At 41.0% G+C, this 27,314-nt stretch overlaps 1 protein-coding gene across 2 annotated transcripts in view; it reads left to right on the plus strand.

Annotated features, from left to right (window-relative positions):
* Positions 1 to 27,314, plus strand: part of POLA1 (DNA polymerase alpha 1, catalytic subunit) — a 290,976-nt gene that overhangs the window by 56,801 nt on the left and 206,861 nt on the right. For both annotated transcript variants that reach the window (XM_015085029.3, XM_027054650.2), the window contains exons 25-26: positions 358 to 507; positions 923 to 1,045. In XM_015085029.3, coding sequence (XP_014940515.2) covers positions 358 to 507; positions 923 to 1,045 — 273 coding nt within the window. The remainder of the gene's footprint in view (positions 1 to 357; positions 508 to 922; positions 1,046 to 27,314) is intronic.

The raw sequence follows: 27,314 nt of genomic DNA on the forward strand, positions 1-27,314 counted from the left end.
ATCCTAGAGGTCTCAGTGTTTCTTTTCAAAACAATTTCCCCAAACATGTTGCTCCCAATCTTTTTGAAGAGAGGAGAGGAATATATATAGAAATTGATCCCTTTAAATGATATCTGCGTTTGTCAATAATGAGAGAGGGGAGATACTGGGAACGAGGCTGTTAGAAGTGGGAGAAGAGGGCGGTGTGGACTTGTTCTCAGCTTTTTCTTTGCCACCCATATGCTGTTGACCTATAGTTAGGCAAGAAAGTAGCTTTTCAAGATGTGATCATTGCATAAAGTGCCCACAAAATATTATTTTTGAAAATTGTTTTATGAAAGCTTGATTTGTCTGAAATTTCTGTTGTATGTTCATCAGGATGGAGAACAAGAACAGATCCCTGAGCTGCCAGACCCAAACTTAGAAATGGGCATTTTGCCCAGAGAGATCCGGAAGCTGGTAGAGAGGAGAAAGCAAGTCAAACAACTAATGAAACAGCAAGATTTAAATCCAGACCTGGTTCTTCAGGTATATCTTTTCACTGAGAGACATCTGAGTGACAGTCTCCGCTCTTAGAATTTGATTATCTAGTAGTGTTTTACAGATGATGCTGTGGGCAACTCATGGGCTTATTTTAAGTTTGTGGGCAGGAAACACATTCACAAACACTAGAATGCCTCAGAATGGAAGACACCTCTATCTGCAAAGCCCTATCTGGACCAAACCCTTCTCACTTCTGGGAGCTTTGGAGTCTGTGTTTGCTTGCTTCCAGAAGGTCAGGGAATCATGCATCTGGGAGGATGGGCTGAGTGTGTTAAGAGTTCTTTTTTTTCCTGGACATGGAGGGTTACTCCTTGTCATTGGTGGTCTAGAAAGAGATCTAATGTAATTATTAAGCATCTGCAAATATTGTTGTTTGTCTTTTGTCCTTGTGTGCCTACAGTATGACATTCGACAGAAGGCTTTGAAGCTCACAGCGAATAGTATGTATGGCTGCCTGGGATTTTCCTACAGCAGATTTTACGCCAAACCACTGGCTGCTTTGGTGACCTACAAAGGAAGGGAGGTAAATGGTGTCACATTCATAGCTCTAAAGATGAGAGTGTTTTTAACTATACGTGTTACAGCATGGGAGAGCCAAGTTTGTTACCTAGTTACACAGCTTCAAATGCCCCTTTCTTGGGACAAATTCAAGACAGATAGATTTGTAAGTATGGATCCGTTCATTCATCCATTGACAGAGTATTTATTGAGCGTCTACTCTGTACCAGACATTGTGAAGGGGGTAGAGTGTTGAGCAAGACATAAACGGTTCCCCTGCATCATGCAGGTCACATTCTATCTAGAGCAGAGGTATAAAGTGGCATGCGGTGGGGCCTTGGGATGGGGAGAGGGTAGTTTGGGGAAAATAGACTTGTAAATACATGAATAAACAAACATAAAAAATAAGAGGATATGGTAGAACTAAATGTTGTGCTGGTAATTAAAACAGGGTGATGGGCTAGTTTGATGTTAAGATGGCTAGTTTAAATTGGTCAGGGAAGGCTTCTTTAGGAGGTAACAGGAATGAGAGCAAAGTGACATCAGGAAGCAAGTTTGCCTGTGTATTAGGTTGGAGTACAGGGGAAGGGAAGAGATGAAGGAGAATGCCTCCATGTCAGTCCTATAGCTGGTTCGCTTATGGAGCCATTTACTAGGATGGAGAAATCTGCACAAGGGAAACAAACCCCAAGAAAGTCTTAACAGTAGAGAACAGGGAGGGTGGGAGATGGGCTAGATGGGTGATGGGCATTAAGGAGGACACTTGTTGTGATGAGCCCTGGATGTTGTAGGTAAGTGATGAATCACTGAATTCTTTTTTTTTAATGTTTATTTCTGAGACAGAGAGAGACAGAGCATGAGTGGGGTAGGGCAGAGAGAGAGAGGGAGACACAGAATCCGAAGCAGGCTCCAGGCTCTGAGCTGTCAGCACAGAGCCCAACGCGGGGCCTGAACCCACAAGCCGTGGGTTCATGACCTAAGCTGAAGTCGGTCGCCCAACTGACTGAGTCACCCAGGTGCCCCTGATGAATCACTGAATTCTACTCTGCAAACCAATATTGCACTGTATGTTAACTAACTAAAATTTAAATAAGTATGTATATATGTACATATATACGTATGTACGTATAAAAGAGAAATCTGGGAGAGAGGGATTAAGGGTACTCTTTTGGTTTTGAGATTTGTAATAGATCTCTAGGCATGTTAAGTAGGCAGTTGGATATAGAAGTCCACAATTCCAGGAATAGATGAGGAGTGGAGTTAAGGACTGAGAGTTATTGGCTTTAGAAAGATGAGCCAGATATGAAACCGATTTGAGATACTGTCACTTTGTGACAGTATAAGCTTCACTTGCTTTAGCCCCACCTGTGTGGGTTTTTCTTAATTTGTAAAGGAATAGTTATGTTAAATATTAAATTCCCTTTCACTCCCGTAAGCTATTTATTCCTGCCAGTGGATTTGAGACTACTCAATCTTAAGGAGGTAGTTCGTGGTTATGAGTGGAATGCTCAGGGATGGCAAAACTATGGCCCATGGGCTAAATTGAGCCTGCTGTCTATTTTTGTAAGTAAAGTTTTATTGGAACACAGCCACGGTTATTTGTTTATGTTTTGTTTGTGGCTGTTTTTTGCATTACAGTAGCAGAATTGAGTAGTCACGGTGGAGACTTGCATGGTCTGCAGAACTTAAAATATTTGCCATCTGGCCCTTTTCAGAAACCAGATTTCCTGATCCCTGCTTTAGAGTCTAGACCAGCACTGTCCGGTAAATCTTGAGATGATGAAAATTTTCTCCATCTGCAGTTTATAATACAATAGGCCACTAGCCCACGTGGCTAGTGAGCATTTGATATCAGGCTAGCGTCGACTTGCTGAGGAGCTGGATTTTGAGTTTTATTTAATTATAATTAAAATAAATTTAATTATCCACATGTGAGTAGTGGCTCCTGTATTAGTCAGCGGAGATCTTGCTGGCATGAAACAAACAGGATGTTCAGAGGTGCTCCGGTGTTGACACCCATATCTCATAGACTTGGCTCAGGGCACAGTGAGGAAGGGCAAAACATGTATTAAACACCAGCAATATATGAGAAGCTTCCAGATGAATTATTTGTCTAAAACCCCACAAGAATCCATTGGTATGGCTAATAACATTCCCATTTTGCAGATGAGGAAGCTAAGACTCAGAGGCGAAGCGTAACAAGTGATTCTTTTGAATTGGGATCCATATTTTCCTGATTATAAGGCTTTTACTACAGTAGTATAATCTACCCCATCTCATGGTGTCTTTCATGACTGTGCTTCTGTTTGTATTCTCTTACTCCTCAAAGGACATCTTTTTTGCTACTCATCTCAAGACACAGGCCCTTTTTACACGGGAACATACAGGCATTTCAGGAGCTAGTTGAAGTGAGGGAAGGATGTTTTCAGTTTCTTAGGCTAAGTTTACTTTAATATTATTTAAATTTTATTTCTGTGTATATATCCAGTGGCTTCTGATAGAATACCATCTTATTTTTGTATTAGGAAATGCACTCACTTTGCCCCAACTGGGTGATAATACATGGGTTGACTATTGAGATTGGATCAAGGTTACTCTTAAGTTTCTCACGAGAGGCAATAGTTGACAATTTACTCCCTTGGAGAGTGCCTCTTGCTGTTGGGAAATCCCTGTTGTTACATTTTCTGCATTGGCTCAGAAATCCACAAGCTTAAAAGGGCACTGTTGATAATGATAAGCCCCAAATTTGTCCAGTGATCTCCCCCACTCCCCTAATCCATTGTACTTTAAGGGCAATATTTTTGTTTAGCTTGATCTTTAATAGGGTATTTAAACTCATTTTTAATTTTGCTGTTGTATAAAATATAGCAGTAACAAATCTTTATAAACTACTAAAAAAACCTCTGCTCTCTCCACTAAGAAACAAAACGTTTCAGACACATCTAGAAATAATTGTATGTGATTTAAATACTTGGTTTCTACTTTCCCCTTGTCTCTTTCCCCTTTGCTCCTTCCCACAAATAAAAAAATATAACAACTACGGAAAGTCGGCCTTGAAAGTAATGGGAGGTTAATGAGAAATAATAATTACACGGTTGCTCCCTGGAAATCTTATTCTAGAAGAAGATTCAAAGCCACCTACAGAAATTATTTACTAAAATAAAACTGATTGTTAAAGTATTGGTGATAATTATTAGCACTGGTGGATGGAAATATTCTCTGTGGTAATCATTCTTGGGTTTACTAGCATTTTGCATATATACTATTAGGCCTTTGTGATTTCAAACGTTTCTTGATTTTTTTTTAATGTTTTATTTATTTTTGAGACAGAGAAAGAGCATGAACGGGGGAGGGTCAGAGAGAGAGGGAGACACAGAATCTGAAGCAGGCTCCAGTCTCTGAGCTGTCAGCACAGAGCCCGACACGGGGCTCGAACTCACGGACCGTGAGATCATGACCTGAGCCGAAGTCGGACGCTTAACCGACTGAGCCACCCAGGTGCCCCAAACGTTTCTTGATTATTAAAGAGGTAGGAGAGGTAAAGTGTACAATGAGAGTCAGTTGGCTGAAATTTTGGAATACCTTTATGACTTATCACACTTGTCTTTTTTGTAAGGAGATGGAGTGGACAAAACAGTACAATAACTTCAAGATCTTAGAAGTTGTTTGCTTTTCAAGTCCTTGTAGGATAAATTAGATTAAGGTTCAGGTGGAAATGAATAAGGAAACCTGGTAGCATGTCATCTAAAAGATTAGGAAATTTTGCATTTGAATATGGATTAATATACAGTCTGGGGAGACTGTAAGCCCCTCTCCCTTCTTGTTTTTAGGTCTATTTTGTGTGTGCTTAGTTTTGTTGGAATCATGCAGGTTTGGCTCTGGTGACCTAATAATTTCTGTAATCAAATGTGTTACGGCTGCTAGAGTACTCAGGGTAATTACTAATTGTACTTTTATAAACAAGTTTATAATAAAAATGCTAATAGTTATGTCAAATGGACATCAATATTGTCTTTTCCCAGGTGTGATCTTTCACACTTAAACTCTTTAATTGCTCAGTGGTAGAGGAATTAGTTATTGGTTAAAAAAATTGTATGAGGGACCTCATAGCGTGCAAGTTATTTAAAAATAATGAAGTCAGTGTTTTCAGAGAAGTAATGTGGAAACTTAGTTTATAGATACTCAAAAGTGAATCAGTATAAATATCACCTACATTTGTATTTCTTCTCAATGTATGTGTAGAGAGACATAAAAAAAAGATACTGGGCAAGTTGATAGCACTGAGTGGACATAGATTTTAAACCAGCCAAGACAACGGTTGTCAAGAGACTGGTGTGGTAATTGAAGTGACTGTTCACTAGATGGCGATAGACACCCTGAGATCATTAATCAATTAAGAGTTTTTATTCTGTGAACAATAGTGAAGGCCATTTAGTGACACAAATCTGTCCACATTTCAACTTTGATTAATTTTGAAACTGTTAAAGGCTAACGATGGACCAAAGGATTGTAAGAGTCTAACCTATTTTAAAATAATGATGTCTAACCTATTTTAAAATAATGATGTTTTTTTGAATTCCAAGTTTTTATTGATAAGAACAACCATCGAATGTATCATAGCAAGCAAATTCTTCTATCACATAGCTAAATTCATACATCTGGCCATGAGGCTACACTACATGACTCAGTCACAGTATCTGGCTAATCTAAAGAGAGTTGAAATGATTTTGATACATAATTTTGCTTCCTTGGGTTTTTGGGTTTTTTTTTTTAAAGGGATTTTAAACTTACTCTATACTTATAAGCACATTCATTGTGTAATCCTTAGTGTACTGGTAATATTTGTCTTTATGGAATAATTAGTACTTGCTGATGTTGGTATTGTTTTATTTCTGCACTCTGTTATTTCTGTGCTCTTGATAAAACGATTTGTGGTCTGGATTTCTGGTTGCATTTTAAAGTGAACATATGCTCTCATGTTTGGGCATAGATGCTGTGTGTTTTCACTTTCTTACCCGGCAGGCTGACATGAGTCCTTGCCACCCGGTTGTAGTTGCCTAGCTTTCACTGGCGTTTGGACCTGAAATTTGTGCATTTAGAACATGTATCCAGGTCATTGCACGACAACGCGCTCCAGGCAAGCCTTCCTGAGAGTCTTTTGGTGATGTGGTAGTGCCTGTCAGCAGCCCTTCGGAATGGCCTTTGGGCTGTCGCCTCTATTGGTGTCCATGGAGGAGAATGAATGGAGAATCTCATAATTAAGTGCTAAGGGACACTCATCTTTATCTAGAAAGAAGCAAAAATTTCACTTTTCCAATCTTTTTTCTTAAAGAGTGTAGTTTTCTAAAAAATTAAAAGCAGTAAAATATTATAGAAACATTTGAAGACTGGTTCTTTCCTGCCCTTTCTCATTCTTTTCTCTTCTTCAGAGGTAACTGCTTTCTAAGGGTTTTTATCCTTTTTGCCCATGGTTTTTTGCTTTTACGACTAACGTTTATACCAGTGGTGCATTAAAAGTTTTCACCATTTATGTGTCATGCTATACATCATTGTTTTGCAGTTTACCCCCCAAAGCAAGTAGAGGGAAAAAAGTGGGGGAAAACCCCTAGTCTATTTTCCACTTTTTAAGTATATCCATATTGATGCATTTTTAGATTTGATTTATTCTTGTTACCTCTTGTATAATATTTCACTAAATAAATACAGCCCAGTGTATTTTTTGTTCTCCCACTGTCCGTGTTTTCAGGTTTCCAAGTTGTCCCTTTAGTTTTTTTTCCTTTATAAACGGTGCTGTGGTACAGTGCCCCATAGGCATGAGTGTCTCTACTGTATTACCAAGAGTGAAATCTGCACAGCCACAAGCACTATGTGACCTGTGACCTTTGATTAAATGACAACAGTCATTTAATTTATCACAGCAAGCTAATTCTTTCACATAGCTAAATTCATATCTGTGTCCAGAGGATCATAAAACCTGACCCACTCAGTCACAGTATCTGAGGTTAATTTAAAGAAAACTGGAAATGATTTTGAAATACAGTTTTGTCTCTTTGAATTTGTTGTTTCTTTTTCTATCGAGGGATTTTCAACTCACTACACACTTAAAATCTTTAGTGTTCCACATCCTTGTCAGCACTTGTTATTTTCTAAATTTTTAATTTTTGCCAGATGAGTGTAAAATGGCATCTCATTGTGATTTTAATTTGCATTTCCCCAAGTATTAAAGTTGAGCGTCTTTCCATTTGTTTTAACTCTTCACTTTTCTCCTCCGAACTGCCCATGTGTGTATATGCCCTCTTTCTTTGGGTCGTAGGTCTCATGCTGTTTCTTGTTAGGAATTCAAAGGCTAGTCCTTGTTTGGTCGTATGTGTTGCAAATATCTTTTCAACTGTGACTTGTCCTTTACCTTTATTCGTGGTCTTTGAATGTGTACAAGTTTGTATTTTTATTTTAATGCCAAATAATTTGATTCATTCCCCCCTGTATACTGTGTTTATTTTTCCCTGAGAAATCTTTTCCCTCCTGCAATGACATAGACATTCTCCCTTAATTTCTTTTCTTACTTAGATCTTATATCCTTCTGGAAATTATTTTTAGGGATGCTGTAAGTTAGAGATCTAATTGTATTTGTTTGCTTCCTTATGGAGTTGTTTCTGTTCCTCTATTCCAGGGATCAACAAACCATGACCCATGGGCTGACTTTGATCCATTGCCTGTTTTTTGTAAATAAAATTTTATTGGGCCTCCATTTGTGTTAGGTTACAGCAGCAGAGTTGATAGTTAGCACAGAAACTAAATGACCCACAGGGCTTAAAATACGTACTTTCTGGTCCTTTACAGAAAAAACCTTGTGATTTCTGGTCTCACGGAGAGTCATGAATAATAGGAAAGTCACTCTCCTATGTAACACCCTCTGTCATAGTAGGTGAAGAGAGAGGCAGTTATACTGTAAAGGAGGTTATACTTTTAAAGGAAAGAAGGAAGGAAAATGATCTTTTGGACACATGAAAATTTAGAGTTTGAAGTTCTCCTTTGCTTAGATGGTCATATGAGAACTTCAGTCAACCAAAGGAGAACTCAGGGTAGGTCTGTGAGTCCTCTGAGATTGTGTGCAACATTTTGTGTGTCTGTGCACATGTGTACGTTTTGGGGGGGCAAGAGTACATTGCATTGAAGAGTTCTCGGAGGGGAACTTGATGCCCAAAGGACGAAGAACTGTTGGTTCTCAGAATTTCCTTTCTGCCTTCTCCTTCTGTAGGTTAAAGGGAAACTTTTGCCTTAAAAATGTATGCTTTTGTCACCTAAGACATGGCAGTGTGAAGAATTGTCTTGCCAGACCAGACCCGTGGCAACTGTGTGGGTGGTAGGAGGGGAGAGTTCTACTTCTGTCTCCACAATTTTAATAGCCACCGCTTAATAATACTACTTTTAACTTTAGCTGACCTCCTGACATTTTGATTTTTTTTTAATAGAAGAGAATTTCTTTGAAGTCTGAGCTGAAGGTCTAATATGTTTTGGCAGAATATATTGGATGTTAAAAGGAAGCCGTATCCTTTTTCATTGATCACAGATTCCTTATCACTTTTGAAGTTGTTTACATAATAAGATTCTAAGTCAGAAACTTTTTATTCCCTTTTTATTGTATTTCAGAGGTGCTTGGGTTCTACATCCTTGGCATTTCTTCAAAACTGATAACACTATTCAGCGTTATTAATTCACGCCTACTAATTCAGAATCTGTGGCGATTCACATGAAATGAATTGAGATTCTTTTTTTTTTTTAATTTTTTTTTTTTAACGTTTATTTATTTTTGAGACAGAGAGAGACAGAGCATGAACGGGGGAGGGTCAGAGAGAGGGAGATACAGAATCCGAAACAGGCTCCAGGCTCTGAGCTGTCAGCACAGAGTCTGACGCGGGGCTCGAACTCACGGACCGCAAGATCATGACCTGAGGTGAAGTCGGCCGCTTAACCGACTGAGCCACCTAGGCGCCCCTGAATTGAAATTCTTCATAGTACAAGTTAATAGTTATTTTGGAGCTTAGGTTCTTTTCATATTCCTTTAAATTCTGTAGAAACACCTCTTTCTAGTAAAGTAAGTGGCATCTTAACTGCAGATCATTTATAATGATGAACTTTTACGAGTTAACATCAACACTTGCTTGTTCATTTCTCTATATCCTTTCTGAAAGTCGATGACAGTAGTGATGGTAAATGTAAGAATAAGAAGCACTAGGGGGTGCTTGCATGGCTCAGTTGGTTAAGTTATCTGACTCTTGATTTCACGTCAGGTCGTCATCTCAGGGTCATGAGATTGAGCACTGTGTCAGTCTCCGTGCTGAGTGTGGAGCCTGCTTAAGATTCTCTCTCTCCCCCTCCCTCTGCCCCTCTCCCCAGCTCACACGCTCTCTCTGTTTAAATAAATAAAAAAACAATAGGAAGTGCTAATTTGGAAATACCCATGGAAGACTGGTCTAAATTATTGATAACTTAGGCATTCGGTAATTTGAGAGAAATGCAATGACAGAAGATTTGAAGTATACGGAATGATTCATGCTTTATTAACACGGTGTTGTATTTATACAGATAAATAAGTGGGTTACATTTAGGCCTGGTTTGAATTTATATACCTGAAAACACTGTCATAGTATTTCTTTCAAAATAGCCAAAACTTGAGATTTTTTTTTAAGTTCCTTTTTTTAACATTTATTTATTTTTGAGAGTGAGAGCGAGCACAAGTGGAGGAGGAGCAGAGAGAGCAAGACAGTGGATAAGAAGCAGGCTCTGCGCTGTGCACACAGAGCTAGATGTGGGGCCAATCTCACAAGCCGTGAGATCATGACCTGAGCCGAAATCAGGAGTTGGCCGCTTCATCAACTGAGCCACCCAAGGCTCCCCTAGACTTTTTTTTTTTAATCTGAATATAGTTGACACACAATGTTACATTAGTTTCTGGTGTACAACATAGTGATTCAACAAGTTAATGTGTTAGGCTCTGCTCACCACAGTTGGAGCTACTTGCCATCTGTCACCATACAGTAAGTGACGGGAATAACAGGTACAGCATAGGGAATGCAGTCAATGGTATTGTAATAGTGTTGTATGGTGACCGATGGTAGCAAAACCTTAGAATTTTTTTTTTTTTTTTTGGCAAGACTTTAGACTTTTAAAAATAAGTTGAGACTGCCCATATCCTTCTTTCTGTTGGAAACTAGCACCTCCAAGAGGCCTGGACACCCACTTGTATGTGCTCTTATGGTTTTGAACATTCAAAATTATGTGTATCTTTAGGAGGACACAAAGTGGTTGGTGTGAGAGGTAGCTGGGCAGAGGGAGCTGCATGATGTCAAGACCTGCCTGTGAAATGGGCTCCTCAACAAGGAGATAGCAATGGACTTTCTTCTTTATCCCATTTATATTTCCTGAGGTTTTGGGATGGTTGCCTCATCTTTGTCCTTTTTAATGTTTTTATTTTATTTTATTATTTTATTTTATTTTATTTCATTTCATTTCATTTTATTTTGATTTGATTTTGATAGATAGATGGGGAGGGGGGGCAGAGAGCAAGAGTGATAGAGGATCCAAAGTGGGCTCTGTGCAGCCAGCAGAGAGCCCGATATGGGGCTCAAACTCAGGAACCGTGAGGTCATGACCTGAGCTAAAGTTGGATGCTCTACCGACTGAGCCACCCAGGTGCCCCCTGCCTCACGTTTGTCTTGTACAAGCTGTGGAGAATACAAGAAACAGCCTTTTTGTGCTGATTACACAAGTCTTTGTCAAGAAGGAGCACCCTGCACCCTCCTACACACATTACACCACTAGGTGCCAGTAGTAGTAACAGGTGGTCCTGGGGCTGTGTGGACTGGCCTTTCCTGAGGTCTTTCAAAATCTCAGTACTAACCTTAAAAGTGCCGGGATTTATTTTTTTAAGGAAGGTTGAATTTCTTTAGTCTCAATATAAGTTGATGGCCATTTTAAAACCCACACACTGGATGTTTTACTATTAGATTTCAAAATGGGTCTACATGAATTAGTAAGAACACTTAAAGATTTTATTAACAAACAAAACAAAAGCCTATAGTCTCATGTTGTTTCTATATTCTCCACTCTCCACTTCCCTTCATGTTGTGAGGGATCCCTCTCTGTATGTTTTGATGTTCCGCTTAGTACCTAACCCTGTGCCTGCAAAGTGAGTGCTAGTTGGCTTTAACTCTGGGATCACACTGGCCTTGTAGTTTCTGCACTTACAGATGAGTGCATGTGGAGGAGATGCATTTTTAAAAATAGGATCTTGATATTTAAGCCTATTTTGAGTTTATACGAATGGGTTGGATACTCAGAACAGGAAAAAGGATACTTGGTACATTTTTACTAGGCATTCTTATTTGAGAAGACAGGGATGGTATTTTCATCTATTAAATTTTACCTGTTTAATTACTAAGCCACTGGGGATGTGGCTAAGGATGAGCAGATAAATGCTATGAGACTGACATCGTGTCAGCTTTGCTGAGCTCTGCTGAGACAGAGTCATTACTCTAACTTGACTCACATAAATGAGTCCTGGAAATCTCCTTTCTTCCCTAACCCTCACCAGAAATAGTGACTTACTCTTAACCCAAACTCAGTCCTCTTTCTACATATGTGAACATTTTATATAAACCTGCTTTGGTATATGTTTCTTTTTCACAAGTCATGTGTTATTTGACAGGTGTTCTCAAGCTCCTTGCTTTGGCACTGAACCAAGATGACAGAGCAGTAATGATTTTGAAAGTGCCATTCCTTCCTTGTTAAGAGACGAAAAGTGTGAAGTTATTAACTACTATTCACCAGTGGCCCAGAAATTGGCGTAAGATTTAATTGTCTGGTTCTTCAGTCAGTCTGTATCGGTAATTTCCTGGATAATACTACTCTTTTTTTTTCAACGTTTATTTTATTTTTGAGAGAGAGTGCACGCCCTAATAGGGTAGTGGCAGAGAGAGAGGGAGACCCGAGAATCCAAAGCAGGTTCTGTGCTGGCGGCAGAGAGCCTGATGCAGGACTTGAACTCACGAGCCGCAAGATCATGACCTAAGCCGAAGTCAGACGCTCGACCAACTGAACCACCCAGGCGTCCCTGGGTAATACTGCTCTTGAGGAAAGGGGGAAATATCATATAACTCTATTCTTTCTCCCACACCCTTTTTACCCCTCTTTTCACACATTGCGTATATAGCAGGATTGAAGAGAAAGGATCACTGCTAACCAAAATACTGATCTTTTCTCTGGCTCACCCTTCCCTCATCTGGCCAGGTAATAGATTTATGGGTGATGAGGTCACACCTGGCAGTCTTGCAGGTTTCCCATCCCGCAGATGGATCAGCTGCCCCAGTGTTTGAACCTGATGGTGTACAAGATGTTACCGCACTGTCGCCTTGCCGCCTTGCCTGAGCCGTGCCGGGTACATTTATTGCTAATTGGAAGAATCTACTTTGAGCAGCCCTCACCGTCTGGTGGCTAGAGCGTACTTTTCACAGCAGTACAGTCAGATCCTTTACAGACACCTCCCTCTCAAATTTAAAAACAAAACAAGCTGGTTGGGTTTATTATGGCTCAGGCTTGGTAAACTAGGGAAGGCTAATCGAATTAGTGCCTTCTGTTTGTCTTTCATCACTTAAGTAGGCAGCGTGAGCCTGCGTCAATTTGCCGTATTGGAAGCACTGTGTCAAATTATGGGGAACTGGGTTTGGTAAGTTGTGGGAGTTTTGGAAGGCAGGGAGAAGAATGGCTTCATGTATGTGTTTGTGTGGAGAAGCTGTCTGTTTTAAGCCAGGGATTCCAAGCCCTGTGGGTCACCGTTTTAGGGATCTTGTACCTACTTTGAAATTTTGTGCCGGTGTCAGGTTGTACGCCTGTCCTTGCTTCCTTTTTGTTATTAATTTTTTGGTTAAAGAGTGGAATGAAATAGAAAGTGACCGAAGTAAGTCTCCACTTGCATTGTGAAAGGAGCAACAAAACATAAAAGATATCCACAGATGGGTTATGTGTGGTGTTTGGCATTACTGATTCCTTTTTACACATTTGGGTTTAGCTTTCTATGACCTATTTTTATTGGCTTTATTGTTTCACGTTGAACCAAAATTTGTGGCTGAATTCTGAGACTGGGGATGAGATTTTTTTGCCTTAGGGCTAGGAGTTGAGTGGCATGGGAACGGAGCAGGGGTAAGGTTTTGGTCATAATCTGGAGTGTCAGACATTTGGCTGTATTTATTTCAGGGGCTTTTCGCCCCTGCCGACCTAACCACAGACTGTGTTTTCAGCCCTATGCAGGAGGGTGGTGTCTTCTGCTGGCAGGGAGGAGGAGGGTTGAGGAGGGAGCGCTGGGGGGAAAGGAATAAGCTCATGGGCTATTAATAATGTGCATTGTTCTTAAGGCCACATGTAATATTTCTGTGCACCGGCCAGCAGGTTAGGGTGTGTGTTCTATTTAAGTTGAACTGCATGGCATGGTGCGATAGACAGCTGATGATTTTGTTACAGGGAAAATTCATGTGTTTCTTTCTTAATGGTGTCCTGAGGGGGCAGGAAAAATAACTTGCTTGTGGCTGATTGGCTTAGAGTGGGTGAATATATTTAATTCAATTACTGATTCTTGCCTCATAGCCAGAAATTCTTCAAGTAATATTTGCTGAGTGTGTACAATGGAAGAAATGGAGACAAATGACATTGCTTTTGACCTGCAGGCTTGAGACGAAAGCCTTAGGTAACAATTCCAGTAAAATTAGAGCTAGAGCTTGGAAGGCCAAACTCGTGATTCCTTACTAGTAAACAAGAGAAAAGGTCTTCTGTGGTAGCAGAAGCCGTGCAGAGAAGCTACAGTATGTGCTGGAGACACCCTGGACTGGAAACCAGGGGTGCGACGTCCACCCCCCTGCTTGTTGGCTTTGTGTGGCTTTGAGCAAGTCAGTTATTCTGAGCTTCTGTTTTTTCACTTGTCAGAGGGTGCCAGATGATGATGGTTCCTGCTACATGCTACAGTTACTAAGCACCTTAACAATACACCGTTTTTTCTCATAACAGCCCAGAGGAAGGCGCCAAGCCCCTACAGGTGTTGGGCCTGGTGCCAGTGTGGTGGGGGACACAGTGGTAGATTTAAGTATTCAAGGACCTTGTCTTCATGGAGTTTTCAGTCTGGTGGGCGAGAGCCATTAAGCAAACAGTCACATGAATAGTCCTGCCATTCTAGAAGAAAGTAAGTGCTAACAAAAGGAATGCAAATTTCTGAGTGCTGGTAATAAAGGTTCTCTGCAGAGTCCAAGCGCCTGGACTGAAGAAGAAGAATCCGGGGTTTCCTGAGCCTGTGGTACTGGAACTGAGACCTGAAAAGTGTGTGGTGGTGTTAACCAGCTAAAAGGATTGTAGGGCTAAGCATTCTAGGGTGCAGAACTGAGGGAAAGCTGCTGTAGCCAGAGTGTAGAAAGGGAGGGGAGAGTGATGGGAGGGCAGGTTGGAGATGTGGCAGGAGTCCTACCTTGCAGGCCATGTTGAGCAAGGGGGAGGCATTAGCAGGTCCTGTGTGCAGATGGAGGGATTGGCTCCCATTTGCATTTTGAGAAGATCCCTGGTGCTGAATGAGTTGGAGTGTTTGGAATAGATGAGAGAAACGAGTTAGTGAGCTCTTATTGAAGTATTCCAAGCAAGTGATGGTGGTTGCTTGGTTGGTGTGATGGCTGACAAGGGAGGGGGAAAGATCCAGACATGACAGAGATGTGAAAGAAAAAAAAATGAGCAAAGCCTGGTGGTAGATTGCATGTAGGGCTTCGGATGGGGGAAGCGTCAAGGACAGCTCCGGGACAGCTCCTACCCCTGCCCGGCTGACTTGAGCAGGCACATGGATGGGTTGTCTCTCCCTGAGGTGACGAGCACTGGAAAAGGATTGGCTTTGGGGTGGGGAGAGGGAAAGATGAGCGGTTTGGATTTGGACATGTTACTTTTGAGGTAGCAGGTTATAAATGTGGGAGCCATTGGTGTGTTGAGGTAAATTCAGCCATGGCATGGATGAGATTACTTTGGAAGAGGAGAGAAGGAGAAGTGGGCGTAGGGCTCAGTGTTCTGGGATTCCCACCATGGAGTGGCTTGGAGGAGGTGGATGGACTTAAACAGCTGACCATAGAAGAGCCACCAGAGAAGGAGAAAAGGAGGAATGTGTGATGTCCTGGAAGCCAGTAAAGAGCTTTTCAGGGAGGTGGTGGATGACTGTTGCAAAGAGACTGACAGTAGTTTTGAAAATTTTCCATTGCACTTTGGGACATGGAGGTGATTATGGACTCAGCCGGTGCCTTTTGAATGCAGTGATGGTGGTGAGCAGAATTGCTGCAGGTAGAGATTGTAATTCTCCCCAGTTTATGGATGAGGGATTTAAGGCACAGAGAAGTAACTTGTGAAACAGCTTAACTACGTTGCAGCTCTGGAATCCAGGCCCAGGCCTGGGGGCCTCTTGCTCCCTCCTCTTACCCTTCGCCCTGCCACCTGCAGCCCACTAGGGTTCCAGGTAAGTCCCAGGCGAGTACAACCCAGATCTGCTTCTCCCCGAACTAGGGACCCATTGACTGCTTATTTAACCTCCCCAAGCCCCCACTTCCTCAATTTAGCAATAGTAACTAACCAATGAAGGAGGATTAAGTGAGATAATTTTTGTCAGTGACTTGATATAGTGTTTGATATGTAAGAAGCATTAAGTAAATGTTGGCTAAAAACTAAACACCTTAAGCTGGCCTGCCCTCTTTTCACAGCCTCTCTTACCCCCCTTCCACATTTTTCTCTTGCTTGAATGCTCAACAGTCTAGTCTACTAAGGCCAATTTGTATGCTGTTGGCCAAATTCTCTTCTAATTTGTGTTTCAGCTTTTTCATATCTTCGGTTTTTTGGGCCTTTGTCCACCTGCGTCACTAATTTCTGTGCTGTCTTCCTCAAAACTCACTCTCCCTGAACTATTTAACCTGACCTTCCTCACTCTTTAACTTAGTGTTGTTGGTTTATATTTATTTATTCTTAACGAGTTTGATGTTCATGAGTTTGATAAGTTTGTTCACTCAGTTGTACGAAATGGGTTCGGGGCCCAGAGTGTTTACTTCATGTCCTCAAACAATATCTAGTAGTGGCACAAAGTGACAAGCACCAGGTATTTTTATAATATTTCTGAAATAGTTGTCTTCTTGTCCCAGTCCTGAGACCCAGTTATTAGTAATTCCTGCCAGCCTCACCTCCAAAATACTCAGCTCAGACCACTGTCCTCTCTGGCCAGGATCCCTGCAGCAGCCTCCCTTTGGTGGCTCCCTTGTCCTCTTGCCCCCTCGGATCCGTTCTCCACATAGCAGCTTCTCTCTATTTTTAAAGTGTGATTGCAGCGTGTTGCTTCCAGTGGCTTCCCCTCTTGGTTCACCTCGGCCTCCACGGTCCTGTGTGGTTCGCCACACTTCTCCAGTTGTCTTTTGTGCTGTCGACTTGCTGCCTTCCTCTTCCCCACTTTTGCTCACTCCCATGGGCCACCACTTTCAGTTCCGCACTCACATGCAGTTCTGTCTGTCCACAGGGCCCTTGTGCATCTGGGCCCTCTGCCTGGAATGTTCCTCTTCAGGCTTGGCGCAGGGTTGTACGTTTGTCTCACTTCAGGCCTCAGCTTATATTCCACCTCATTGGTGAGGCCTTCCTGACTCCTCTACCTAAATAGGTACGTCCACCCCACTTCCAGCTTTCATTTTTAAATTAAATTTTTTCCCATTATTTGTTTTTTAATTTTTGTTAACGTTTATTTATTTTTGAGACAGAGAGAGACAGAGCATGAACGGGGGAGGGGCAGAGAGAGAGGGAGACGCAGAATCCGAAGCAGGCTCCAGGCTCTGAGCCATCAGCCCAGAGCCCGACGCGGGGCTCGAACTCACGGACCGTGAGATCGTGACCTGAGCTGAAGTCGGACGCTTAACCGACTGAGCCACCCAGGCGCCCCCCCATTATTTTTTATAGAGTAAAATAACATATTTGTGTGGCCATCTCCCAGAACATGTTAAGATTTTTTTTTAAATAAAAGAAAGCCTTAGAGGTAGTGCCCTCTGTGTTCCCTTCCCCAGTCTCCTTCCCTCTCCAGAGGCAGCTACTATTGTGAAGTTGATATGTCTGTTTCCTTTTTGTATGCTTTTGTTACTCTTGAATGTGCCCATTTAATTTATGTAAATGATGCATCATATTTGAGTTGGCACCTTGAGTTTTTTTCTCTCACCATTATATTTTTGAACTCTATCTGTGTTGATACATATAGATCGGAAAATACATTTGAACTGCTCTATAGTATTCCATCATATGAATATTTGGCAGTTTACTTTCCCATTTTTCTAGTAGATGGTCTTTTAGGTTGTTGTCGGTATTTTACTATTATGAAAAGTAGACATTCCCATACCTGTCTCTTTGTATATGTGCGAATGTCCTCTGTCATGTTCTTTTCTTGCTCAGCACCATTTTGTTCCATTTTGGCACTCATCATTTTGCATTTATTAACATGTTTTTGTGTTTTTATTCATCGTCTTTACTAGACCATGAACTCTGTTAGGGCAGGGAGTTTGTTTTACTCAGCTATATACACACAGCACCTAGCTCGGACGTTGGCACCTAGTAGGTACTTGGTTGATACTTGTTGCATTTACGCAGCTACCTGCTTTCCGTATGTCTTGTTTACTGGGTCCCTTTGGTGTTTGAACTTTAGCTTCCAGATGACTGAAGAAAGGTGAACACTGATGAAACGAGCTGCCAGATCCTGTGGGCAGTGAGTGCAGGTGATGAGGTAAATCTGGCAAGGAGAGAACCTGAAGAGAAGCAAAGTTCAAAAGCAAGTTTAAAGGTTACAGCCAGTTTGGATTAAATGCTTTTTTAAGTTTGCAATTTGGAGATGAAAGATGGCGTGGAGCTACACAGGCCAGTTTTGGTTAAAGGAGCTGGATTGATCACTTAGGGTCTCCTTCCACATCTGTAGCCTTATTTATTATTACAGAATTGTGGAGGGCCAAGGATTTTGGTATTTGTTTTCTAAAATCATTTTTACTTCAAAATTAGAAAATGAACTGTCCATCTGTTATTTATTTTTTGGAGTGGGACTTGTGGTAGACACAGGAAAACGTGGCCATGCGTAAAGAGACACAAGAGGAAATATATTGATCTTTGAGGCACAATTATTTAAATCAGTTTTTAAAAATACTCTTCTTGGGGCACCTGGCTGGCTCACTCGGAAGACGTGTGACTCTTGATCTAGTGGTTGTGGGTTCAAGCCCCACGTTGGCTATAGAGATTACTAAAAAAAAAAAATACAATAAAATACAATAAAATAAAATAAAATAAAATTGAACTTAGAAAAAAAACAACCTCATTTTTATTAGGTTCTACTAAATCAGCCTATGTATTCTGTGCTTTGTTAGTTTTTTTTAAACTCTTAAATGTTTCCTTATCATCACAGACTTCAGATTGAAGTATTTGATGCTTGCATACTGGATTCACCTGTAGGGCAGGAAGACCAGCTCATGGGAACGAACAGATTTCCCTGTACCCCTGTGCGGTTCTTGAAATGGAGATTGCCTGCTGTGGTCATGTCTGGGCCCTAGTTTCCAGTACAGGGCATGTTGTTCTGTCCTCCAGGAGCTGGTGCAGACCATAAATTGAATCACTGTAAAGGATTTTTGGAGATATTTAGCAGAGGGAAAAATACAGCTGTAGTTAAGTCTCGTGTGGATGCCTCCTGATTTATTCTTCAGTTTAGAGTATGTTGGTTCCCCTCCCCCACTCAGTACATTGTGACACATGTTCCTGGCCCTTAGGTGGGTAGCAGTTACTGTGAATTTCCAGAGAGAATGAGGATCTGCTCTCTTTCCCCTCTGTATGTAAATAGTACATAATTAGACACATATCTGTATCGGTAATAATAATAACAGTTAAGGTGCATTAAACATTTAATGCTCGCCAGACACCATTCTAAGCACTTTATCCTAACAGCAAAACCCTACTATAAGATATAAGCCAAACAAACAAAAAGCCTTTTTCCACTTGTGTAAAATGTAACAGTCATATTACTGTGAGGTTTATGAAAAAATGTTTTTCAATTTGTTTTCTAGTTGCTACGTGTGTGTGGCAGGTGGCATGGAGGAGAAAATGTGTTCATTGATGAGATGTATAGAAATGTACTGAACTGAGAAAATCTAAATGGTCATGAGCTAGTTATTTCCTAACATACCGTCTGCTCCTCATCCACCCCCTCAATAAAAGCTTCAGCCCGTTCCTATAAATAGGGGCTGGGTCGGGTTAGGGCCAGTCCTCAGTCTTGAGTTTGATCTGAATTTGCCTGACTGTGAGGCAAGTTAGCGCGGGCTTTTATGCTCTGGTCTCCATTTTATAGATGAGAGGACTGATGCGGGGAGATGTCAGTAGCTTGCCCAAGGTCACGGGGCTGGTGGATCACAGAGCCGTAATTCAGATCCAGGCAGCCTGAGCCCCCAGTACACTGCCCCCGGTGTACATTGCCTGCGTGTGGTTTTGTTTTTGGTTTTGTTTTTTGCGAGTTTGTTTATGCAACAGGCATCATGAGGTGAGAGAAAATAGTGTTCTGTCTTCACAGTGCTTGGAGCCATTTTTGTTTGAAAGGTTGTATGCCGAGGAACAGGTTATCAGTCTGAATAGGTTAGTATTTGCTGCCACTGTAGATTTTCCATCCACGTGGACAACTCCTTTTACTTCCACAGTCTGGTGACACCAACCGTGAGGGAAATTGGTCCTAATTAACGTGGCCCTAGGAATGAAATTTTTAACGAAGAGGGCTGGATGAGGAAGGCAGAATGGAAAGACAGGGATGAGGGAGGGGGAATACTTGGTTCTGGTGGGTTTTGTGGCAGAAATGGTGTTGGTGCCGTCCACCACAGCTGAAACTGAGATGGTTCTGGAGTACCTCTTGGTGCAGCTTATCTGTGGCGCTTACTGCCTGTGACAGTGGCGAAGGTCATAGAGTGTTTGCTGTAAGCGGATTCGACAGATTGATCCAGAAAAATGTATTCAGTAATCTTTGCTTGACGAGCAGAACCTAGCAGTTGTTGAAAACAAATGAAGGGGATAAAAACTCCCCTAACTTTTATTTACCAATCAGATCGCATAGGAAAAAAATAGCCTATTTTTAGACCGAGGCTCCAATTATGCTAAGCCTTGAGGATAATGAAACAGTCTGACACAAAAGAGTGTGGTGACGCAAGTTTGTGTGGTGAAATTCCAAGACATTCACTGACTTTTTAGCATTCTGCACAGCGAATATGAAGCTCCTGAAGTGTTTGTTGCCCAGAAACAGTGCTTTATTTATTTATTTTTTTACATGCAGTGTAATGAAGTGAACCTGTGTTGTAATTTGTTTCTTGCATGGAAAAGGGGGAGTGAGCACACATCAGCTATCCCTGGTCCTGTCTCTGACCTCTTGTGTGTCCCTCGTATTTACTGAAGCCACCCAATCATGCTATTGCTAATGCTGCATATCGCCTCCTGTTTGAGTCACTCTAATTTCGCCACATGTTCTATAACCATGAGGGTTTCCAGGTTTTCAGTTAATTTTATATTTCAGATTTAGCAGAATTGGGAGGCTTTTTCCTTCTGCTCTTTCTTCATTCCATGACAGAATTACTGTTAGCTTTTTGCTCCTGTTCTTTCTTAATCACATCAGGTGACATCTTGCCTTGGAACAAATTTGTTGGGAGATTTAAGTGAGCTGCATGCTGGCACAGGGCTTCCTTCATTGGCTGCATGGATGGAAGTTAGCGGTTGGTGCTTTCGTCTCATGGTGCCTTCCTACTTACACGTTTGGTAATGGGCTTCCGGATTTTCCTTCTGCTGCTTGTAACTGCCTTCTGGTAAATGAAGCCGGGGTGCTCAGTGCTCAGTGCTTCCTTCCAAGGCACCTTGTTTTCTTATTCCCTGAATCCTGTTATGGCTTGGGTCTTAAGGAATCTCCTGGAGTCAGGAGCTCTGCCATCTTCCACTTAGTCTCAAGAGTTTTCGTTTTGAAAGCAGTCGCTGGAAGAACTGAGGGAAGGCAGCAGGAAAGACCTGTCAAACCCAAGAAGCCTAAGTTGCGAAGTTGGTGGTTTATGAAAGGCTTTGATGAAGTGGAGAGGGAATGAGTTGTGGAGTAGATTAGAGAGCTTCTCATGAGATTCAGCCTGAAGTGCCGCATTGGTGTGGCTGGGTGCAGTACCAGAAAGCATAAGATAGCAGTCCCATGATTGATAAGGATGGCCTGGTCAGACGAGCTAGGAAGTGGGAGCTGGGAAATGTCTGGCTGGATGTCTGCTATCCATACACAGTACTTACTCTATTTCATTTAATCTCCCGCAACCCTGCGGGTAGGGGATATTCTCTCTTTTTACAAATGAGGAAAAAGTCTCAAAGGGATTGAGAAAATTGCCAGGGTCTCCTTACTTACAAGTGGCTCAAATGAATGTGGCCACTTATAGGTGTCCTACTCTTCTGAAATACAGGAAACACACCAACAGTATTTATCTTCCTATACTTGGTAAGTAAAACATAGCTTTTTTTGTTACTAAACTTCACTAGAGAGCTCTTTCTTTAAACTGTAGATGGGTTCAATTCAGTTCGGTTGTCTGGCCTGCTGTGTGCCAGATGCAGTGTTGTGTCCTGAGGATACAAAATTGGTTAAGACCATGGTTTCTGATCATAATTTGAGTTGAGAGTGGGGTAGAGGAAAAGGAAAGCCCTTGACCCACAAACAAATTTGATACCATATGATTAAGATATATTTAAAGAAAGGAGGAAATTACCTGGAGGTTAGAGAATGATGTCCATGTCCATGGAATGATCCCTGCTTTCAGTTCCTTGGATTCTTTGGTCATTGATTGCCAGGTTTTGCACAGAGAGGTTTAGGATGCTGTCTCTGTAGGGGTGAAGCCAAAGAGGAACCGTATATTATTGTCATACTTTTGAGGATCTTTCTTTTTTAGCCAGAAATCTAAATTAATGAGGGTGACAATTTTTTTTGGGGGGGGGGGACTTGGTAAATGAAGAATCTTGCATTTTTATAGCCATTAAGTTTTTTCTTTTCTTTTTAAAAATTCATTTATTCATTCATGCAAGTAATTTCTACCCCCAGCATAAAATCCATGACCCAGAGATGAAAATTCACGTGTTCCTCCAACTGAGCCAGCCAGGCACCCCAGGTCTTTCTCTTCCTAATTTTGAACTCTCCTCAGCTGCACATCTCCTTGCCGCCTTCTCTGACTGGAGGGCAGAGGGGTTTTTGATTCCAGCTTAGCATGTGACCATTATTCAATAAAAATGTTTTGCCATGGGACAAGAGAACTTGAACTTTTCCTGTGATTGATTCATACCGAGTTTTGGGGGGAGGGAGATAGAAGAGGATTCATTTTTGTTGGATAAAAAGCAGCCTCCTCACCTCAACAGCAATAACAAAAATTATAGATAAATCATTATGTGTAAATCACAGCCCAAGATGAGTGAAAAAAATTGTAAAAGCTAACCTTGTTTTTTAAATTCCATCTTCTAGCCAGATGCATTCCATCTCAGCCCAGAATGCTGGCGGTACTTGTAATTCTTACACTGTGTCTCACCTTTGATACGTGCTCCATGAAGAATAATGCAATTATGAAATAACTGTTGATAATCTCTGAGGAATCCTGGATAATAAGTGTTCCAGGATCTGCCAGACTTGAAGACCACCTCCCCTTCCTGGACCAAACTAATCTTCAGGTCTTTTCCATCACAGTAAGATGGGAATTGTGGGGAGGCTGTCAAGAACCAAAGATGAGTCAGAATGTTTTACGCTGTCTCATTCTGTAATGAACAGAGTATAAAGCACCACTCGAACATGGCCCTTGGCCTGATGGTGGGATTCTGTAGCACCTCATACAATTAAAGATGGTGAATCTTTCAGTACTTTTTTTCAGGGCAGAAATCGCAAAGTCATTGAAGTGTAACTCTTGTATTTGGGATGCAAATTATATATAACCATGTCAGGATTTTCTTGAGGGTTTCAGTCTAGAAGACCAAATACAGCGAGTCTTGATTCTAAAGTTTCTAAAAGGTGAACTCAAGAAGATCATGGACTAGTAAGCTACACAATACAATTCTAGAAAAATTCAGCAGGTGTTTTCCAGCATTTTGTAGTGAGGGCTAAGGATTAGTATTGGTTCACCAAGAACAGGTAGCGTTGTTAGTTTTGTTTTTCCTTTTAGATTTAATACTGGGTGGAACCACATGAGAGTGCTAATTTTGAAAATCACAAGTAGTTGAGTGTCAACAGTTTCATATGCTTTATTCTAAGAGTTGTTACTACATTTTTTCCTGATAATAAAATTATTGTATGTCCATTGGAGCATATTTAGAAACTATAGGAAAATAAAATTTACTCATAATTCAACAATGTATGTTTAGGCATGTTTTTCCATTTGCCTATGTGATGTTCACAAGAATATTATTTTTAAAAAATATAATTTAGATTATAGCTCATTTTTGTGGAGTATCTGGCTGTTTATGTTGAACCTGTCATAAGCATATCCCTGTAATTAAATATTTATAGAAACTGAATTTTTACTGTTAGGATTTCAGCAAGTATATGTCACATAATTTATTTATCCATAGCCCTATTTTAAGACATTCGTGTTATTTTTAGCATTTTACTATTATAAATAGTGCTGTAATAAACATCTACATGAATCTTGGTCCACATCTTTGATAATTTCCTTAGGATAAATTGTCACAAGTGGAATTTCTGGGTTAAAGAGTATGCACTCTTAAAACTCATTTCCAAGTTGCTTACAATAAAGTATGTACTCTTTTATGCTTCCAGAGCAGTGGCCCTGAGAGCCTATCTTACTATAACACCACCACATTGGCTTTTACTTCTAAAACCAACAGAAGAAACAGGGTAGGCCGATTTTGGTTTTCCATCTTTCATAGGTTTTACTAAATAAGATCACATAATTTGATTTTATCAAAGGACCTGAAAATGTTTCTCATAATGTTATTATGGTCCAGTCAAACCAGTGTGAACTGAATGTATATAGAATTGGGAGAATCTTTAGTTTCCCAACAGCTATACTCTAGAGAGGTTTTATTAGTGGATTGTTTTTAAGTGGCAGGGGCATTTCTGTTATTTTGTGGTGAGGCTCCATGACTCTGTCCTGACACACATTATTTGTAGAGACTTAGATGAAAATAGAACATGCCCTTAGCAGATTTGGAGGTATGTCACAAAGTTGAGGTGGTTGGCCATTAGTTCTTTTCTGCCAGACCGTGGGCTCTTTTAAGCATAAGAGCCGGAGTACTGAGAGCATTTCTTCTGCAGTCAGCTGTGTGGCTTTGGGTAGTTACCTAACAACCTCTTTGTGCTTCAGTTTCTTCATCTAGAAACCAGAAATCAACAGAATACTTACCTCACATGTGTGTTTGGAAGATTGAATGAATTATTAAGTATAAAGCACTGAGAATAGTTCCTGTCCTTTAGTATGTGATCAGTAAGGTTAGCTGCTTATTGTTGTTGTTAATCTTTTTCTTTCTTAAATGGTAGAGAGCACATACTTCTTCAATACATAATAAGTGATAGGATAAACATCTGAGAGACTTGGTGGGCAGGTAGAATAAGCCCCAACTGCAAATGAAATGTAATGGATAAGTCTTACATTTATGTTTTATAATATTAGACTGTTGGGGTGCCTGGGTGGCTCACTTAGTTAAGCATCCGACTCTTGTTCTCAGCTCAGTTCTTGATCTCAGGGTCATGAGTTCAAGCCCTGCATTGGGCTCCACACTGGGTTTGAAGCCTACTTAAAATACACACACACACACGCACATTTAACACACATACATTTATATGTAATGTTAGACTGTTGTGTAAAGAAAGGGTTGAAATTTATCCTGTGTAGCTCCAGAAAGTAGAGACATAGTTAATTGCCAGAAATTAGCAATAACGGACTTTCTACTAATTAGCTCTATTAAGCAGTGGAGTTGCCCTTTCAGGTACTGGAAGAATTCAAACAGAAACTTCCAGACCATTACAAGTGTATAAAAGAAGAGAGAAGCCTTCTTTTGAATCAGTGGTTAGGCTCGATGACCTCTAAAGTTTCTTCCAACTGTAGGCCAGTTCTGTGATTCTGAGTGGAATATGTAGGATTATCACAAAACATGCAGTAAGGCCCCATGAGTGCATCGTTGGAAGGGTTGATGCTGCTAATCTGGGCCCAGCTTGGCCCTCCCTGCTTCACTTTCTTTCACCTGTTGTGTGTCAGCCTGGCAGTGGCCCATTCCCTCACTTGATGCTGTCTTACAGCCTAGTCTGGTGTCCCAGGCTGCCCCCTCCTCCATAGCAGTGCCAAAGGGATGAATATTTGGAACAAGTGCATTTTTTTTTTTTTGTAAACAAAATCGGAAGAAAATTATTGCTTGCAAAGTGTGTCTCAGAAGTGTTTAAAAAAACAAGCAGAAGATTTTGTGCATGTTGAATGTGCTTTCATCGGAGCTTTCAAAGGAGTGGATGGTACATTTCACCTTTTGCTCAAGAGTTCTGGGCTCTGGGCTTCTGTACTTGGCTGGTGTCTCCCCTAAGTGTAGCATCAATATTTAATCCCCTGGGAGGCTGTCACTGAACCCCTACTGTCGTACATTCTATTTGGGCTTATATACCTTGGGTTGATATTTTTCTGTCATTATGAACTCTGATCCCTTGCCCTTAAGCTCTTTAAAGGTGGCTTCCGAATCAAGTTCGGAAGCTGACTTGGGAGCCCAAGCAGTTGCTTGCTTTCTTAGGACTCTTTGCCGAATGAGTTCTGACATGTCATTGTTTTCTGCTGCTCTCCCCATTTATAATATTTGGAGCATTGGCTTTTTGCCACACTTGTCAGGGATTTATGGGAGTTAATGACATGTAGTGTATAAAGTGCCTTGGGATTCTTTCATGCAACTTGGTATTATCTTGAAAGCAAGAGGTTTAACTGTTCATTTGTTAGATAACTAGTGGGATTTTACAAAGATGTAATCACCCCATGTCTATTATTTAATGTATTAGGTGATATGCACCAACTTTTGCTGCTCACATTTTAAACGAAGTGGCATTCTTTCTTTTCTTTTTTTTTTTTTCTGTTTGAGAAACCTGTTATTAGGAAATGCCTTGGGAAAAATTGGGAGTCAGGGGCCTGGAAAACATCTCTACTTGATGTTCTTCATTGTTCTCGTTTGTCCTTAGTTTTGCTGCCTGGCAGTTGAGAGTTGCAGTGAGGAACCGTGGCATCTCTGTTGCTCCCAGTGAGTGTGTGCAGCTTGTGTCATAGAGGTGTTAACTGAGGTCCGTGCTGTGCAGTGCGTGGCCCAAAGGCTTGCTGCCTTGTGTGCCAGGTGGGTTAATATGTTTTAGAGAAAGTATCTGTGGAATTTTACAGTGGATCTTCTTTTGTAGCCATATTAATTTTACCCCTTTTGAGTAGTATCACTTTACCAGCCAGAATCTAGAGCATGCAAATGCATTATCAGAGTGATTTGAAACAGTCATGACACATAGGGAGTGAACTTTATGGGGATGATTCTGATGCTTTCAAGGCCTAGGGTCTCAATGCATATATTTTGAGTTCGAGTGGTAAGCCTGGTGCCTTAAGAGGGCTTTGCTTCTCTTTTTAATCTTTAGAATTTATAAAACCAGCAGCTTTGTGGCCTTCAGTAGAAGCATTATACATGGAGCCTGAAGGCCCTTGGAACATCGAAGCCAGAGAGAAGGCTAGATCTGTGTTGACTCTTGTCATTGTGTTGAGCGAATGTGTACAGTGTAGAACTCCTCAGGGTAAAAGTGAGGATAATAGAGTTGGCACACATGGAAGATTTTTTAAAAGATTACTAAGTTTTAGATTTCTGGACTCCTCTCATTTGGACTAAAAGGAACCTTAGTCCAGTCCCCTTATTTCATAAATGAAAAAGTGGAAGTCCGTAGGGTCTGGACCAGAATCAGGACTGATCTAAAACCCAGGGGTCTTCTTTCCCACGCCAGAGCTGATTAGATCTTACCATTCTGATCAGTGCCGTAGAGCACCAGTGCAGCACTTAGAAAATACTGAATCATCATGTAAGAAAATGACTCTACCAGTAAAATAATGCAGTCATTGAGTCTGTAGTCCAAGCAGGTTTTATCATTTGTAGTGAGTAATTTTAGCTGTTCCACAGTCTTTGGAAAATCTGAGCTGACTATTAATTTTGTCCACCTTTTACCCAGTTAACAGAATGCTTACTCT

The sequence above is a fragment of the Acinonyx jubatus genome, chromosome X (assembly GCF_027475565.1).
Source record: "Acinonyx jubatus isolate Ajub_Pintada_27869175 chromosome X, VMU_Ajub_asm_v1.0, whole genome shotgun sequence".
Lineage (NCBI taxonomy): Eukaryota > Metazoa > Chordata > Mammalia > Carnivora > Felidae > Acinonyx > Acinonyx jubatus.